The sequence below is a fragment of the Castor canadensis genome, chromosome 12 (assembly GCF_047511655.1).
Source record: "Castor canadensis chromosome 12, mCasCan1.hap1v2, whole genome shotgun sequence".
NCBI lineage: Eukaryota > Metazoa > Chordata > Mammalia > Rodentia > Castoridae > Castor > Castor canadensis.
This window is the reverse complement of record NC_133397.1, coordinates 22276698-22295495: the sequence shown is the minus strand read 5'-3', so window position 1 is coordinate 22295495 and position 18798 is coordinate 22276698. Positions and strand designations below refer to the sequence as shown.

At 40.4% G+C, this 18798-nt stretch overlaps 1 protein-coding gene across 1 annotated transcript in view; it reads right to left on the bottom strand.

Moving 5' to 3' along the window:
* The window catches only part of Selenoi (selenoprotein I), a 35011-nt gene extending 19860 nt beyond the window's left edge, over window positions 1–15151 (bottom strand). Inside the window, exon 1 of the mRNA XM_020183631.2 lies at window positions 14948–15151. Coding sequence (XP_020039220.1) covers window positions 14948–15004 — 57 coding nt within the window. The 5' untranslated portion in view covers window positions 15005–15151. The remainder of the gene's footprint in view (window positions 1–14947) is intronic.
* Between the last annotated feature and the right edge of the window lie 3647 nt (window positions 15152–18798).

The following is an 18798-nucleotide window of genomic DNA, read 5'->3' as shown; positions in this document are numbered from 1 at the left end:
ATTCAGTTATTTGGCATTTAATAAGCTGATGAGCTCAAGTATAACAAGAAAGATTAATGAGATTTCAAGGCAACAAACAATAACCCTAAACAACACTCAGTGCTCTAGTCTTACACACCTGAGTATTTAAGGTCATATATCATTTGATAAAACAAACTCTAAACAGTCTTGTGAATCAACAGGAGGAAGAATGAAAAACCTTTCACATGCCCAAGGAAAAACACCAAAACACAAACTTTTAAAGGTGTTAACTAGGTGTAAGGTGTATATTAAGGCTTGTACTTTTTTTTGTATTGGAATGATGTTTGGATGCACACCAGAAAACCTGAACCCAGTAACTAATTCTAGCGTGGCTTGCTTGCTTGGCTCTACAATCTATAAGGCCTTGCAAAAATGCTTGGGGACCACAGCCTTGGTCTCAGAGAAGCATTCCAAGGCAAAAATCTCAAACCATAAGAGTATTCAAAGAATGTCTAACCTAATACTCCAATGCATGAGACTAGGTAAAAGAGTCATCTGGCCTTTTTTAAAGCTTCTGGTTAACAAAAACTAAGCAAAACTCACTACTCCCAGAAGCAACCTAATCCAAAGTTAAAATGATTTTCTCTACACTAACAAGTCCTTCCCGTATCTTTTATCCAGTGTTTTCATTTTGTTAAGCAGCGGAGGGTCTAATTTATCTTTCAAATAACAGTCCTTCAAATAACTGTCACACCCGAATCTTTCCTTCCATTTTCCTTTTGCTGCTCCTCTTTTGCCACCCTTATCATCCAGGTCTAGTTCAGTAGACTAAGGGTTGGAGAGCCTTTCCTATAAACAATCAAAGAGAAATATTTTAGACTCTGGAGGCCAAATGGTCTCTAACAAATATGTAACACTGCTATTGAGACAGGAAAACAGTCACAGAAAATAATGTAGGTGGTTTGGGGGCTTTAGCTTGACAAGGCAATCCAATTTGTTGTTTATCCAACACACAACTTGGTCCAGGGCAAAAGGAATGTTTCAAGTGGTGTGTGAGTGGAAAAGAGAATATAACTATAAGCCTCCCTTTCTCAACAATGCATGTGCTCAAGATACTATTAATGTCCTGTGGCAAAAAAAGTGCACTGCAGACTTACGTGACGTGTACAGTCATCTGGAGCACTTAGACCTCTCCCTTACAGACCGCAAAGCCGTCCTGGCTGTTGGAACCTAAGCATAAGGCTACAGTGGCCTTCTTAACATTTCACCTTGCTAGAATCGACTCATCTTCTACCCTCTCCAGAGTTCTTTTGCATCCTGACTCAATTTTCCAAGGACATAGATAAGCCCCGCAAGTCTCAGCATGTAAGCCTGAGCATGCTCGCAATGCCTTCCCACAAGGCTACAAAGATGCGGATCAAGGCGGAGCTTCCAAACCTTTCCTCAAGACTGCTATTACTACAGTTAATAATTTTTATTTGGGCATAGAATTCTGCGATGTCATCTATGGCAATTATCCCTATCTAACCAAATAGAGCTTTTCATGATGTCTTAGTTAAATCTAGAACTGCCTCAAATAACATTTTAAATATCAGAAAGTTTTAAAAGGTTTTGTTTTGTTTTTTACTTCAGTCCAAGCAAGGAAATAATGAAGAATTCATTCTTCCTTCATTCATTTAATGAGTCAAGAAGTATTTATGACTGAGTGCTTATGATTTTGCCAGGGACTGTGTGAGGTCAATGGTAAGACAGTGGCAAGAACCAAAATGTTTCCTGAGTTCACTGACTTCATAGTCTAGTGTGGAATGGATGTTAAGAAAACAGTAGTCACAATTAAGATCAAAAAAAAAAAAAAAAAAAAACCCCTATGGTAAGTGTTGTGTAAGAAGAGGAACAATTGGGACAGAACAGGAAGAAGATACCAGGGGAGAAAAGTCAAGATAAGAGCCATGCTGCCATATGCCAAGGAACATCAGGGGCCACCACCAGAGGCTCAAGGAGACCAGGAAGAGCTGGGCCCTAGTGGCTCACACCTATAAGCCTAGCTACTCAGGAGGCGAGGCCAGCCCAGGCAAAACAGTTTGCAAGACCTTATCTCAAAAATACCCAACACAAAAAAAGAGCTCCCAGAGGGGCTCAAGCAGTGTAGCGCCTGCTAGCAAGCATGAGGCTTTGAGTTCAAACCCCAGTACTACCCTCTTCCCCCAAAAAAAGGAAGGATTGTCCCCTAGAATTTTTGGAGAGTGTGGCTTAGCCAGTACCTTGATTTTAGAGACTCCTAGAAAAATAAGGACAAAGTAAATTTCTGTTGCTTAAAACTACCCACTGTACGATAATTTTATGGCCTTTCTAGGAAGCTAATAAAAGTGGTGAGCTACCCCTGCTCCAAAAAAAGAAAGGAGTGTACATAGTCAGGGCAGTCAGAAAGTTTCTCTAAGGAATGGACACTTACGCTGAGCCCTAAAAGATGAAAAGATAGGTAAAGAAAAAGCTGGGAGAGTAGCTCAAAAGGTAGATCACTTGCCTAGCAAGCACAAGGCTGAGTTCAAACTCCAGTACTGAAGAGAAAAAAAAATATGATATATAAAAATGAATGATAGAACCCAGACACTAAAGACAACAGACTTCTCCAGGTCATACACATGAAGTTCAGAAACAGACAAAATTAACTTATGGCAAAAAAAGTTTGGTGACAGAGACTGAACTGGAGGCCTTCTGAAGTGCAAGAAATAATTCTGTATCATAATTTGGGTGGTGGCCCCATTTATATATATATTGGTAAATTTTCACACTTAAGATTTGTGTGTTTATACATAATTTATACTTAAAAGAAAAACAGAGGGGCTAGAGATACAGCTCAATTGTAGAGTACTTGACTAGTGTATATGTGACCCTGGGTTCCATCCCTAGCACAGAAAAAAAAAAGCTGGATATGGTGTGCACAGCTATAGTCACAGCTACCCGGAAGGCTGAGACAGGAGGATCCCTTGAGCCAGCCTGAACAGCATAGTGAGACTTGTTTCAAAAAGAGAGAAAATTTTAAAATATATTTTCTCTCTCTCACACACATACACACAAGAGGAAGGTGGTGCATGCCAAGATATATCATCCAGGCAAACAAATAAAACAATAAAATGTGCAAAGACTGTAAAGCTAAAAATATCTGAACTACTGAAGGAAGGCCAAGGCAGTTATAGCTTACTGAAGAAGAATGGTTGAAATGAGCTTGGAAAAACAGCACCTAGCAGGACTACAGTGAGCTGGATTACTGGACTTTACTCTGGCGCGTGTGTGTGTGTGTGTGTGTGTGTGTGTGTGTGTAATTTATTTATTTTATTTATTTATTCTTTTGGTAATGGGAGTGGTGTTTGAACTCAGGGCTTCATAGTCACAAAGCAGGTGCTCTACCACTTGAGCCACATCACTAGTCCATTTTGTTCTGGCTATTTTGGAGATGGGATCTTGAGAACTACTTCCCTGAGCTGGCTTCAAACTGTGATCCTCCCAATCTCAGCCTCCCAAGTAGCTAGGATTACAGTTGTGAGTCACCAGTGCCCTGCTTCTGATTTATATTTTTAATGGATTATTTTTATCACCATGTGGAAAATGGACTGGAGGGGGACAAAAGTGCAAGTGGAGAGACCAGTAAAACCATTAGGAGCTCTTCAGGCAACAGATAATATGGGGTTATACTGGGAGCAATACAATGACTTCTAGAATTCCTCCAAAATATCCTGTGAAATGCCCATTTTTGAAGAATCTAACAATGAAGAAAATCAACTCTAATTTGGGAACAACTATGAAAATAACTTCTTGGATCTAAAAGTAGTCTTTATAGTGATACTATACTGTATCTAAATCCCTGTGTACTACAGATAAGAATCTGAACGAACATGCCTGTACACTCAACAGAGTTCTGGGCCACTTATTATAACCTCACTGAGGCTACACATGCAATCAATGCTCTGCTATCTCTAATCAGCAGCAGATTTCCCCCGCCTTGTTTCTAACCAGTAAGGGGAATAGGACGCTTACTATCAAATAATTTTTAATACAAGACCCGAGTTTATCTATCTGAATGTACACTTCCTTTGTGTAAAACACATTTTGCTTACTTTGGAAACCCAAAAAATGTGACTTGAGTACAAACTAATGACACTTCACAAACTGCATTTGTTAATCACTTCAGATGTAATCAAACGCAAAATGACATCTGACTTTTTTAAATCATTTCCAAAATTCCTGAGGTCAAAATCATCCATGGCTGTTTTGCTTTTTGGAATAAAAAGCAAGATAATTCATAGCTGGATTCACTGTATAAATTACATTTATTATCCATATCAAATTCCCAGACATAATGAAATACTCATTATCAACCTCTCTTGAGAAAACCAGGTGGGATAGTGCTCGCCTATAATCCCAGCACTAGGGAGGCTGAGGCAGGAGGATCCCAAATTGAAGGACAGCCTGGGCTAGTGAGTTTCAGGTCAGTGTGAGCTACATAGCAAGACCCTGTCTCAAAACAAATCAAGAACCCAGCCGAGCATCACAACATCTGTAATCCTAACTATTCAAGAGACAGATTTCCATGCAAATAGTTCTCAAGATCCTATCTAGAAAAAAACCCATCACAAAAAAGAGCTGGAGGAGTGGTTCAAGCTTGCCCAGCAATGAGTTCAAACCCATTTTGCCAAAATACACACACACACACACACACACACACACACACACACACAAAACAAGAACCCAGAACAAAGACATGTCAACCATTTTCCCCCTGCACAAGAAACCCAATGTCTAGCACAGCACTGATACGGTTTTGAGGGCAGATCCTTGCTGAGAGATCTCCTGACTCAACCCTGCATAGTTATGAGTCTTTACAGGGGCAGAATCTGGTGGGTAGTCAGTCTACCCTGGCTCTAACCCTCCTGGAGCAGGGTTCTTCAGCAATAGCATTACACTCCTCTAAGCAAGTTTTCCTTCACTGCAGCTAACTTAAGTCACTTAAGCACAAAGTATAAAACAAGAGATTCCTCTTTCCCCAGAAAAACCCAAGATATCACAAATGTTAAAAACTGTTATTCCCTCAAAAAATAACAAAGAAGTTAATAGAGTTGCCTTTCACATGCAAACGTGGGACTAAATACAAACTTCCCAACTTGACCCTTCTGCTCTGGCATAAAGTAGGAGCTCAATAAACTTACCTGAATATCGACACATATAAATGTGTAAGTGTGTAAACTACTTTCTTCCAAAATAGCAGTATGGAATTAATCTTGTCAATGATGATAGGAAGTGTTAGTCCCCTCACCAAATAAATCGATCTCCCCCAGGAACTAGTCCATGGCAACTTTTAACTTCACGACGGGAAGCTGCCCTTCCTGGTCACCTATTAACAATACCATGTTACATTTGTATAATGTTTCATGGTTTCCAAAGGACATTTGTACCTGGTTCCCTCACTTAATATTATAAAATACATAAGGCAGGTTATTCCTACCCACTTTATAAAGAGGCTATAATATTCAGAAATTAGCACAGCTAGGAAACAGGAAGGTCTAAGCTGTAAATCCTTTTTGAGTCTACCAAGGATCACATCATCTCAGAACACCCCCATGAAACTGATCATTTTGTTTTAAAGACTACCCTGTCATGGTTGAGTACAATACTATCTAGATCAAATGTACTGAAATTAGTAATTCCACAAGGTCTTCCAATAAACATTTTTTTCCTCTCTTCTAATTTGAGGCAGACACATCCTAAGGAGACCCTCCCCAAAATGTGTCACACCCCCTGACGGTTTATTCTGCCTTCTTGAGGATAGAACCTGTGACTTGCTTCTAACTAACAGAATAAAGCAAAGGTGCTGATGTCGCTGACTTTTCTAGGTGTCCTAGACAAAGGTGACAGGATGTCACTTCCATGATTATATTTCATCAAAAAAAACTCCATCTGCAGAGAAGGTCTCCTGCTGACCTTGAAGAAGCAAACAGCAATGATGTGAACTTATGGAAGACCTGAAGGTCTGAATGCAAGCACAGCCTGATGACTCCAAAAATCTTAGACTGGTGGGACTCTGAGCAGAAGAGCCATTTAACAAATGTCTGGACTCCTGACCCAAGGAAATTGAAGTAATAATAAATGTGTCTTGTTTTACAGCACCAAGTCTGTCATAACTTGTTACTCAGCAATAGGAAACTAATACACATTTCTGAAAGCATGATATCACCTTTTCTAACAAGCGGTATCTTTTTAAAAGTTATGACTACACCATTTTATTTGTAATCTAGCTACAGATTTTGGGGGGGGAGGAGTGAATGCTGGAGATTGAACCCACTGCCTCACACATGCTAAGCACCTGCTCTACCACTAAGCAACACTCCCCAATTCTCTTATGCAAGATCTCATGAAGCTCAAAATCAAGATTACTTATCCAAGTGTGGTGGTACATGCCTGTAATTCCCACACTAGGTAGGTAGAAGCAGGAGGGTCATAAATTCGAGGCCAGCCTGAGCTGTCTCATAAAATGTGCAAGGGCTGGGGATTTGCTTAATGGTACCATGTACAAGGTTTCATCCACAGCACTGAAAAAAAAAAAATCAAGATTATCTGATGCTTGATGGCAATATAATTGAGTATTTCTTTGCTGTGGCCAAACTGAGCACACATTACTGGCCCCATCCAGATGAACAGAATCAGGCACTGCAGGAGTGGACCAAGTGACCAGTCCTCCAGGTGTTTCTGATGAAAGAACAGTATTCTTTTTTTTTTTTAACTGTTTTACTATTCATATGTGCATACAAGACTTGGGTCATTTCTCCCCCCTGCCCTTCCCCCTCCCTTCCCATCCACTCCGCCCCTCCCTCTCCCCAAGAACACTATTCTTAAGAAAATGAATATAAATTAAATTCCCTCAACTCCTGAGCTGAAGAATAAGCACTCAGCAACAGTTCAGTGGTCAACACCTATCTCTCTGTATAGTGGCTTCAAATGCTGTATTTCAAAGAAGCAAAGTATAATAAAACTCAGCAAGTATACATTAAGTATTTACTAAATGCAAGGAGGCACTGCTTTATAATCTACCAAGATATGAAAATACCAACTCTAAACTTAAGACGGAAAAAAAAAAGTTATATTAACCCCAGGACAGAAATAAAGTTGCTTACACTACTTTTTTTTTTTTAATCTATACAAGGCTTTAAGAACTACACCTACAGAGAATTTGACTCACTGAGCAATGAGATCTCATTTCAGTGAATACTGTCATTTATATCTGCTAAAAAGTCAGAGAGAAGAAGGTAGTGAGAGAAGACTGTGAGAAGCTGGAGCAAGGAGGCAAATACACATCTGTGATGACAAACAGATCCACTTGTTGAACTTAAGTAAACAAGTTCTAACAAGAGCAAGAAGATAAGAAAAAGAGGGTTAATTATGAACTATTTTTTGAGGAACCTAGATATCAAACACTTGATAAACACATAGAAGTCACTACAGATTCTTAAATTGGAGAATGGTATTTGAGAAAAAATACTTATTCTTTCTGTTGTATTATTACACATGATTAAAAAAGGAAGAAATCTAAAGTCAAAGGCCATCTGTGGGACCCTAGACATCGACCTCTCATTACCATTTCCATCTGTCTATTAAGTTCCCCCCTTTTCCAGAACACACTTTCTCTTGGTATAGCCTGGGTGTGCATCTGCATGCACGTCATATGCTATCTTATGTTAACAAGCAGGGGACCATGAATGTAGTTTTATTTTCCATTTACTGTACACTAATGTAGCCCCATGTGCAAGGCACTTTACACATAGCAACACATTCAAAGTTTGTAATAATCCTGTGAAATACATGGCAATCCATTTCACAAATGAGGAAAGCCAATTAGAGAGGCTAGGTTACATGCTAAAGACCACAGAGTTCTTTTCAACTAAACATTAGCCCCAAAACTAAACATTTAATCAAAAGCCTTTTATCTCTCAGACCTAATAGTAAATGAAATGTTCTTCATATAGTCACTCCTTCCTTATCCAGTTCTGCTTTCTGTGGTTTCAGTCAGTAAATATTGATGGATAACTAAAGAAATAAACAATTCATAAGTATCGTAATGAAATCTCACTCTTTTCCCAGCACAATGTGGTCCACCCTTTGTCCTGTATACACTACCCGCACATTAGTCACTTAGTGACTGTCCCAGTTTTCAGATCTACCATAGTAACACCTTGCTTGTGTTCAAGTAACCCGTACATGGTAATCTAACACCACACATCACAGTGTCTATGTCATCCACCTCGCTTCAACTCACCTCATAGGCTTTGCATCATCTCACATCACAAGAAAGGTGAGCATAGCACAAGATTTTGAGGAAGAAATACCACATTCAAGTAACTTCTATCATAGTATAGTTATAATTGTTCTATTTTACTATTGTTGTTAACCTCTTTCTGTGCCTAATCTATAATTAAACTTTATCATAGATTTGTATGTATGCATAGGAAAATAACATGATATATAAAGTTTGGCACTATCTAAAGACTCAGGCATCCACTTGAGGGTCTTGGAATATATTCCCCATAGATAAGGGGAACCACTACACTTAACTAAATGCATGACTAGTAAATATAAGCCCACCCATCCCTACTAATCAATTAAAGACTGGGGAAAGAGTTTTAAAATCTGGTTTTTTCTTAGACACATGTCCAATTAAGGGGTCTTTATTCTAATGCTTATACCTACAAGGCAGAGTTTACATAATTCTTAGTTTTAAGAGCAGCACAGCAGGAAGAACATGGACTCATGGGTGGGGTCAAATCTCAGCTTCACTACTAGTTAGCTGTGGTACCTTAAGCAAAATTCCTTAAAACTCTGTGCCTCAGTGAATCAGGGAAAATCACGGTGCTTCCACCTCATAGGGCAGTGAATATTAAGTGAGATCATATGTGTAAGGCACATCAAAATGCCTGGAACATAGTATATGATATGTAAATGTTTGTTATCATTGTGATTATTATTCAGGTTCTTTTACATGGGACTGGGATTTGAACTCAGGGCTCTCCATGCTTGCAGAGCAGGTGCTCTACTGCTTGAGCCATACCTCTGGTCCCATTATTCAGTTTTTATGGTGATATGGTCTTACCACTGCACCTGCCCTTTGCTGAACCCCCAAGGCTCGGGCTGGTCCCTTACACGCTCACTATTTCCTGTGCTTCTGCCATACTGCAATCTTCCAGCTGCTGTGCCTGGGTTTCAGTACGCCTCTTGGAAACATTTTTTTCTCCATGTCTCCCTTATGCAGCGGGCAAAGTCTTATTTAGCAGAGCTTGTGACGTTTAAGTATGATAGCAATTAAAGGAATAAGTCATAGTCAGTGAACTGATATTTCTGAAGGTAGTAAAGACCCATTCAAGATGCTTCTTCCACAGAGCACCTGCAGTAACCTCCCTCCCACCAAATCTCTCTTCTCTTCACTATGCAAAACTTCCCCACGTTTCTTTATTTTTCTCTCTTCCAGAAAGTCTCCACTGGTTCTGCCAACTGAGAAAATAGTGTTTTCTACAAGATGTATAAGATGTTTTGTTTTGAGACAGGCTATTACTATACATCCCAGACTGGCCTTGAATTCACAATCCTCCTGTCTCTATCTCCAGAGTGCTGGAATTACAGGCTTGTGCCACTTGTCCTGGCAATTATACATCTTTACCTAAGACCACTAAAATGTTTTCCAAGCGTTATTAATGTACTTACAGGAAGAATCTAGTCAAGGCAAACAGGGTACAACTAAAGATGAGTTATTATTGAATTAACTGCTAACGTCCAAGTAATGCCAAAATTAGCATGCAGTCAGCTTGTAGTCATAATAGGTGAATATCAAAAAATCAATAATTCCTCCTACTGTTTCTACTGGGGTTCAGGTGGAGAGTCTTACAATCTTTTGAGATTTTACAGAAATTTTCTTAACAGGAGACAATTCATTCACAAATGAGAATTCTTTAGAGCAAGAAGTTTTCTTTAATTCCAAATTCACAAAACACACCTTCATGTGGTCCCATTTAACAGAAGTGGCTTGCACAAAAGGTTACCTTAAAAAAAAAATTTTTTTTGTTTTGGCAGCACTGGGATTTGAACTCAGGGCCTCACGCCTGCTAGGCAGGCACTGTACCAGTTGAGCTACTACACCAGCCCTTTTTTTTGTGATGGGTTTTTTTTTTTTCAAGATAAGGTCTCAAAAACTATTTACCCAGGGCTGACTTCAAACCATGATCCTCCTGATCTTTGCCTCCTAGGATTACAAGTGTGAGCCACTAGAGCCCAGCTGTTCTCTCAATCTTAAATCAAGGACCACAGGGATCAGGCAGTTCGACTGAACACAGCAGACATGCATGAGACATATGGACTGGTAGAGAAATAGCAAACTAAAGAGCAAATACTCTTTTTAAAGAAGTCAAGCACTACTTAGCTTCAGGGTCAGTGTTGTTCAATATACTGATTTTTCTTTTTACATTTTTTATTCTTTCTTTTTCTTTTTTTGATGGTGCCTTGTACGTGCTAAGCAAAAGTGTTCTACCACTGAGCTACATCCTCAGCCCAATATTCTGATTTTTCAAGAGCATCCAGAAGTCTGGACTTTTATAGCAAAGATAGTAATTTTTGAAACAAAGTAAAAAACAAATTAAACATATCTTCTGGACAGAGGCCCAGTTTGGACCTCTATCTTTAGAATCTCTATTCTCACCAAGCATGGTAGTCTATGCCTATAATTCTAGCACACAGAAGGTTGAAGCAGGATTGAGAGTCTGAGGTCAGCCCAGGCTACATAACAAGACCCTGTCATAAAAGAAATAAAAAATAAAAGCCACATTCCCTTGCTATCCCCACTGCCAAAGTCAGGCCTACAACATTTTTTTTTTAAACCTAGTTTAAATGCAGGACCATCCTGAAGGTCTCCAAATCACTCCACTATCATCTATCCATCTGCAAACTGCCAGGATTAGCTGCCCAAAATTCAAATCTGATCCTGTTTACAAGTCTGCCAGGCCTCCATCTAAAAACATGTAGTACTACAATGTGCCTAAGAACCACCTAAGGTATTTAACACGCAGATGGTCAAAGCAATTTATCCAATGTGAATCTTCCACAGAGGACCTAGGAATTTGCTAAACATTTCTCCCCAAGTGATTCTGACACCAAAAGTCCTGGACCACAGAAACACTGATCCACAAGGATCCAGAACAAAGCCATCACCCTCTACCAGGACCCTACCTCCCTCTCCAGTCTCATCTCCTGCCTGTCCATCATTATGCCTTATCTGGTGGCAGAGTGGCTCAAGTGGTAGAGCACTTCCCTAGTAAGCGTGAGACCCTGAGTTCAAATCCCAGTGCTGCTAAAAAAAGAAAAAAAGGTTTACTTTTCTCTCGTCATTATGCCTCATCTAAATATGCTGTGGTTCCAAGAACATATTCTCAGACTTCTGTCTCTGCACCCCATCACTCTCATCTGTGATGGCTTTTCTCCTTTTTCACCTGGTAGGTAATACTCAACCTTCACTGCTGCTCCTTCTACCTCCATCCCTTCTGCTCAGCTCTATCCCCTCCAAACCCAGATTAAGATATGCTGGAAGCTACTCCTCACAGCACCCCACACTTACTAACTGAACTATTTAAAACTGTTCATTTACATGTCCATATCCACCAAATTGGGTTTTTTGAAGTCAAGAATTTCAGCTTAGCTTAACATTGCAGCTCCAGTGTTGTGCCTGACTAGCACCCCCCCATAAATGCTTACGAATAAACAAAATCAAAGCAGGAAAGTTGAAGGCCAGATTAGATTCTTGCTCTGTAGCAGTGCCATCACCATGCAAAGAGTCTATCTTTACAACCTCTTAATTGTAATACTAATAAATTCACAATGACCACAGTTCCTGCAATCAGATTGTTGTGAAGGCAAGTTAATTAACTATCAAAATAGCAGAAACCATCATGGAATTAGTCTTAAAACCAAACAAGGTATTTCACAGAACATTTTCTCTAAGAAGCAAAATGTTACAATTTGACACTAGCTGCTACACTGTGCCTTCCCTGGGTCAGATTGGGCAAACCACAATAGCAGTTTTACCTCTGAATAAGTGTGTGTGGGGGGGAGGTGTTAATCAATCAACTATAACAATCTGTCCAACAGGAAAGATAGCCGGAAGGAATGATAGGCTTTATGAAGGTGAAATTCCCTAACACAATAATCTGAAGTTGCCTCATTAAGCAACAGAGAACAACGGTAACTGTAGTTGACATTTTCACATTCAAAATGCCAAAGTATCCTGCCAATATCCACATGTACAGCTCCTTTGGCCACACTTCCAAATGGTTTATACTCTTTTCCATTATCATTCCTGCAACCATTATGACACCTCCTCTATTCATGGTACTGTGCTACACAATGGTCATATCAAGACAGCTATCAACCCTACCCTCCTAGATCTCATGTCCCAACAGAAAGCAGACATTCAACTAATTATTCAACAACTAACTGCTTAATAGGATTGTGTTAAATACCACAATGAAAAATATAATATTGAGAGAATACAGAAGAGAGAATCCATCCCAGGCTTCCTTCTGTACTGAAAATCAATCAATCATCTTGCAGTTTCTTACTACAGAAACCTAATTATGTGTGCACCCCTTTCAGCAGCTATTCTGTGCAAGTGCCAGGTTTCCAACTGTAGCTCTCAGATGTACCTCTAGGGAAGATAAAGAAATTAAACTGCTTCAAAGCAATTTTTCCACCAGCTGTTCTTATAGTATCAATTTCTCTCTATATCTCTTTTCTCTATTATAAAGGGTCACAACAGGGAATAAAAATCTCTTTTGAATGTTTTGACTATTTCCCCATTTAGATGGGGAAAAGTTGTTTCAATTCAATAAGCTTATAAAGCACTTACTGTCTAAAGACCACACAATGGGAATGCAATGAAAGAAAAGACCTCTTACAGTTCACATTACAACAAAACTGACCAGACCCCTGATTCCTATTTTTAATATGAATGCAGTATTAAGTAAAGAACCAGCTACTAAAAGAATGTTTAGGTTATAAACTTGTGAACTTGTTCTCCCTTTTTTTTCCTCCAAAGAAGCCTCATTGTAACTAAAATATCAACAAACTATATTTTAGTGAACATTGGACACGCTCTAAATCGACCTTTGTTTTCCAGGATGATAGAAAACCTACTGTCAGACACAGGAATTGAGTCAAATAAGGGAAGAAAAAGATAAGACACAAAAAAAAATCACTGAAATTTCTAGTAAATTAGAACACCTGTCTAGCTGAAATTACAAATCTAGAGAAGACTGCCTACAGGAGAAAGACTGCCTATTAGACACTGTTCTGCAGTGTCTAATTTATTAGCATTTACTCAGAAAGTCAGATCCTTACTAGGAAGAAAATATTTTACATGTCAATATTTACAGTGCAGAACAGATAACAAAAAGGGGGTAGAGCTGAAAGCAAAACAGGAGGTATCTGGGTTACTAGCCATCTGGGATGAAAATTGTAAAATCCTAACCTGAATTGCCAAAGAAGGCTCTAGAACTTTTTTGTTTGTTTGTTTCTTTTGTTTTGTTTGCAGTACTGGGGTTTCCTTGAGTCACTCTACCAGCCCTTTTTTGTGATAGGTTTTTTTCAAGATAGGGTCTTGAGAACTATTTGCCAGGGCTGGCTTCCAACAGTGATCCTCTTGATCTCTGGCTTGTAAGTAGCTAGGATTACAGGAGTGAGCCACCAGCATCTGGCAGCTGTGGAACTTCTTTCCACTTAGAGCTTCAAGACAAGTCATGACCTCAGTTCAGAGTGGTATGACACAACATTGCTTGAAAGCAGAGGATTGTAGTACATGGCCTTCTACTGAGTTTTTCTATTCCAACTTTTAAAAATCCATTATGTTTTTTTTCAGCTATTCATTCATTCTACATGTTTACTGGGTGCCTAGTTCACAGTGATGGTGGTCTGTAAGACAAGCCTCATCACTTGGACATTACATTTTAATGGAGGGACACACTAAAGAACAGAGCACTAAGGGGGAAAGGCTTCTCTGAGAAGTAAAATTTAAGCTACCACGTGAAGATAAACAGGTAACCAGGATGAAAGATTAAAACCCATTATTTCAGGCGTGGGCGACTGGATGATTAGTAGGGTAAGGGAACTAAATTTGGAAAAATAGTTAATCAGCATTTACTGGGGGCTCCTTATGTGCTAGACGCTTCTCAAATCATAATCACTTTGCATGGTAGAAACGTATTTGCAGTTTATAAGCACAAATGAGAGGTTGGGTGGGGTTTAAATGACTTGCCCAAGGCCAAACAACGAAACTTGGCTTTGACACTGGGTTCGTGCTGTATTCGAAAGCCCGCGCTGCTTGCACCACACAGTTCCTTCCTGTGCACATGTGTTTCAACTGGCAGCCCCAGCGCCACGAGCTACCGCTGAGGAAGCCCCTTTCCTGGGAGCAGTGGAGTGCATCCGTGAGCCTAAGGCCTCTCAAGATAAGTCACTTCCTCACCCGGGGATGGGCCTCATCCCCGGTGATCATCTCCACCTCTGAAGTTGTATGCAAGAAACACAGGTGGAAAGTTCATTCATTCAAACCAAGACAACTAGAACACCACAGAAGGGAACTGTATTCTTTCAGGGGGCTAAAAAAAAAAAAAGTAACAAATAACAATAAATCAAAAAAGAGAAGGGAATCATCTCGCCCCACCATCGTCGAGCGCTCTCCTATGGAAATCTCCAGGGAGGGTGTGGAGTCGGGGCGGCAGGCCTAGGGTTTTCCCAGGCTCCCCGACCTCAAGCCTCCATGACTCGCAGGACCCCGAAGAAACTGTCGCCAGCAAGCCCGGAGCCACACGTCAGGCACAAGGTGACACGGACCGCGCCGGCGTCCTCCGCCACCTGGGCGCGGCCGGGGAGAGGGGGGAGAGGGGGGTCCGCCGACTCGCACTACCTTGTATTTATCAAAGCCAGCCAGCTGCTCCGGGCTTACGTATTCGTAACCAGCCATGACGACCTGAAAACCGAGCGCCCACTCGGCAACCGCAGCGACTCTCCGCGACCAAGCGGAGAAAACACGAGCACCACAGAAGATGAGCGAGGTTGGGGAAGACCGGGCTGGGTAAGAAGGTAAGGGAGCCACGCTCCGCCCACCGCGCACGCGTAGCGGCCTTGGCCACTTCCGCCGCCTCAGCGCGCAAGCGTAGCCTTCGCTTCTCCCCGCCCACTAGGGGAGGGGTGCTGCCGCTCGTGCGACCCGCCTCCAACGCTTTCGTAGTCCAATCATCGTAGATCTGGAGACACTAAGTCCCGCCTTCCAGCTCTTCTCGTCGTTTCATTTGCTAGAGTCAAAATTGGTGAAGCCAAAGGAGAGTTGAAAGGTCAACTTCCCAGCAGGCCTTGTTCCTGTTCGCGGGGAAGGCGCGCTTTTCTTTTGGTGTCTACGCCGGAGCGGAGGATATTTAGGGTACCTGTTAGTCCTGGGGAGTAGAGTGAGTGCATGCGCGCTAGTTTAGATAAGGGCATAGTTTCCTAGCTGCGATGAAGTAAGAGCAGAGAAAGGTGTGTACCGTCCCCTGCGTCTAGCTCCTGATACCGTGCGATGCATGCAGTAGGAGCTTGGTGAACATGATTTGATGTAGGGAAGGCAGAGTTCCGGCCGGGGCGAGTGGGAGGCTTGGTCGTTCTGTAAAGGAAATTGAAAAACGATTGGAGGGACATCGAGACAAACCCCTCTCAGATCAGCGTTGCTTATGAACTTGGACCACCTCGCCACAATCCGCGCTTATCAAAACGTTCTGAATTCAAATTACTATTGTCTCCTGACCAGATAAAAACAGTGATCTCGCCAGGCGCAGGTGGCTCACGCTTGTAACCGTAACTACTCAGGAGGCAGAGATCAGGAGGATCAAGGTTCCAAGCCAGCCTGGGCAAATAGTTCGCGAGACCCGATCTCGAAAATACCGATCACTCACACACACACACACAAAAGGGGGCTGGTGGAATGGCTCAAGTTGTAGGCTCTGAGTTCAAAGCCTAGTACTGAAAAAAAGAAGATCTCTCAGTCTCGACAGGTGCTTAAATTGTTTGCAAGAAGTGTTTTTCCTTAACTGGATTCCAGTTAATTGTAAAAAGAACATGAGCTCAATGTTTGTGTATCTAATAATAGTAAATTTTAATAATGGTTATAATAACTGCTTTTAATTGTTTTATATGAGAATTTTGTGTATGTTATCACCAATCCGTTAGCAACACTGATGTGTAAGATATTTTCCCCACTTTGCAGATTAGGAAATTAAAGCTCAGATTACAGGTCAGGGAGTGTAGCTCAGTGATAGAGCTCTTCTTTACCAACATGCACAATGCCCTGGGTTACATCACCAGTGTGGGGCGGTGAGGATTCAGATTACATAACCTTCCCAGAGTCTCTTGCTTACAAAGATTGGAAAGCAACACAACATGAAATGTGTTCTTGTATTTAAAGCCATTACAACAGGGAATATCAATATCCCTGGCTTCTGAAACAAGGACAGTCATTTAGAGATCTCTCTTTATGTACCTTAGAGCCATTCAACAAATACTTATTGGGGGTCCAAGATAGGTCAAGCCAAGCATATTGTTATTTCTGGCTGTGTCTTATCTCCCCTCCTAACGTAAGATTTTTATGAGGTAAAAGGTATAAAGCATCTATTTTTTTTTATTTTATTCATATGTGCATACAATGTTTGGGTCATTTCTCCCCCCTTTCCCCCCACCATAAAGCATCTATTGCCCCCAATAATGCTCTACTATCTATAATTAGAAGATTTCTTCTGCTAGGTGTTTCTTCTTAACAATATGAATATGAAAAACAAAAGAAATTTTTAACAATTTTTTTATGGAATTGGGATTTGAACTCAGGACTTCACTTTTGTAAAGCAGGTACTCTTCCACTGGAGCCACATCTTCAGTCCATTTTGCTCTGTTTTGGAAATGGGGGTTTCCTGAATTAGGCAATCCTCCCAATCTCAGCCTCCCAAGTAGTTAGGATTACAGGTGTGAGCCACTGGCACCCAGCTACCAAATTATTTTTAATATAAACTTTGTGCTTGCCTATCTAAAATGAAAAACATACATATAAAACAGTTAATTGTAAAAGAAAAAACCATAAAATGTGACATGAGTGTAAGCTAATAATGGTTCATAAAATGTACTGACTAATCACTTCAGATACAAGCAAATTTCAAATGTGTTGAGAAAAATACTTTTTCCAGAGCTGAGTGTGGTGCTTTCCATCTGTAGTCCCATCTACTCAAGATTCTGAAGCAGGAGGATCACTGAAGTCCAAAAATTGGAGGCCAGCTTGGGCAACATAGGAAGAACCCCTCCTCCCCGCTAAAAGGGTTCCTACTCTATTTTCTAAGAAAGCAAAAGCAGCTTTTAATTTTGTGATCACAGTTGTGTTCTGTAGAGGTTGTAACAAGTTTGAATCAATTATAACTCGATTTGAGAATTTCTAAACAGACACAACATGGGCTGGGTGCTGGTAGCTCACGACAGTAAGCCTAGTTACTCAGGTGGCTGTGGCTCACATCTGCAATACTAGATACTCAGGAGCCAGAGAGCAGGAATATCAGGGTTTGAAGCCAACCTGGACAAACAGTTCAAGACCCTGTGTCAAAAAATACCCAACCAAAAAAGGGCTGGTGGAATGACTCATGGTAGAGTAGCTACCTAGCAAGTGTAAAGCCTTCAGTTCAAACTCCAGTACCACAAAAAAAAAAAGGAAAAGAAATGTAACGGTAAGCTTTATGATGCCAGACAACTTACTTCACTTAGCCCCTGTTGTCTTTTTTTAAAAAGGGCATTAAGCTAAATCTCTAAAAATCCTGTTAACTTCTGAAATTCAAAGGAACTGTATCATTTAACTTATTTGAGATTAAGTCATTAGTCAACTCATCTAGGAAAAAATAAGTCTTATCCTACCTTACCGTTCTTACACTCAGCGTGAGAAGTGGTATGAGTTAAGCCTCTTGAATTAAACCCAAACCAGTGTAACATTATTTTTGCAGAATTCTGTGAATCCTAGACCTGGATGAGCCTTACCATACTGGAAAGAGAAAATTACCAAACAAATTTGCCTTTCGAACTGAATCACTTTCCTGTCTCCTCTTTTCAAATTTCATTCCAGGAGGCTTTTTATACCCCAAAGCAGCCCAAAGCTGCATGGCCCCATCTGTGTATCTCTGCCCAATACCAATAATACTGAGCATAGCTGATTGTTGAAGTTTATCCATTGAAGTTTATCTCTTCCATATCTCATACACTCCAGATCAGGTATTATGCCTTCCAGAATGATAATAGAAAGTATTAATTCAGACTAAAAATACTATTGTCAACTTTGTAATATAACCTGGAAAAAAAAAAAAACTTAATTCCCAAAGTTCTGATTTTATTTAGCTAGAAGAAAGACTATTCCAGACAAATGGAGATAGAAAACTAGAAATTAAAGGGCTAATATAGTTAACAGCTCCAATAAAAACTATTGAAGCCATAAAAATGAACAAGGTCTTTCCCAGGAAGTTTATAAAAAGGTATTGGTTTATTCTCATTTAAGATAAAATAGCAGCTGGGACGTATGTAGCTCAGTGGTAGAGTATGCATGCTTACCATGCATGAGGCCCTGGGTTTAATCCCCAGTAGCAAAAAAAGAAGAGCAAAAATAAAAATAATGCCTTACAATCATATGTTCTGTGGTTCTCAAAACAATTTAATATCACTGGATCACCCCCAAAAACCCTGAGCCATGGGCCAGATGGTTGTTGC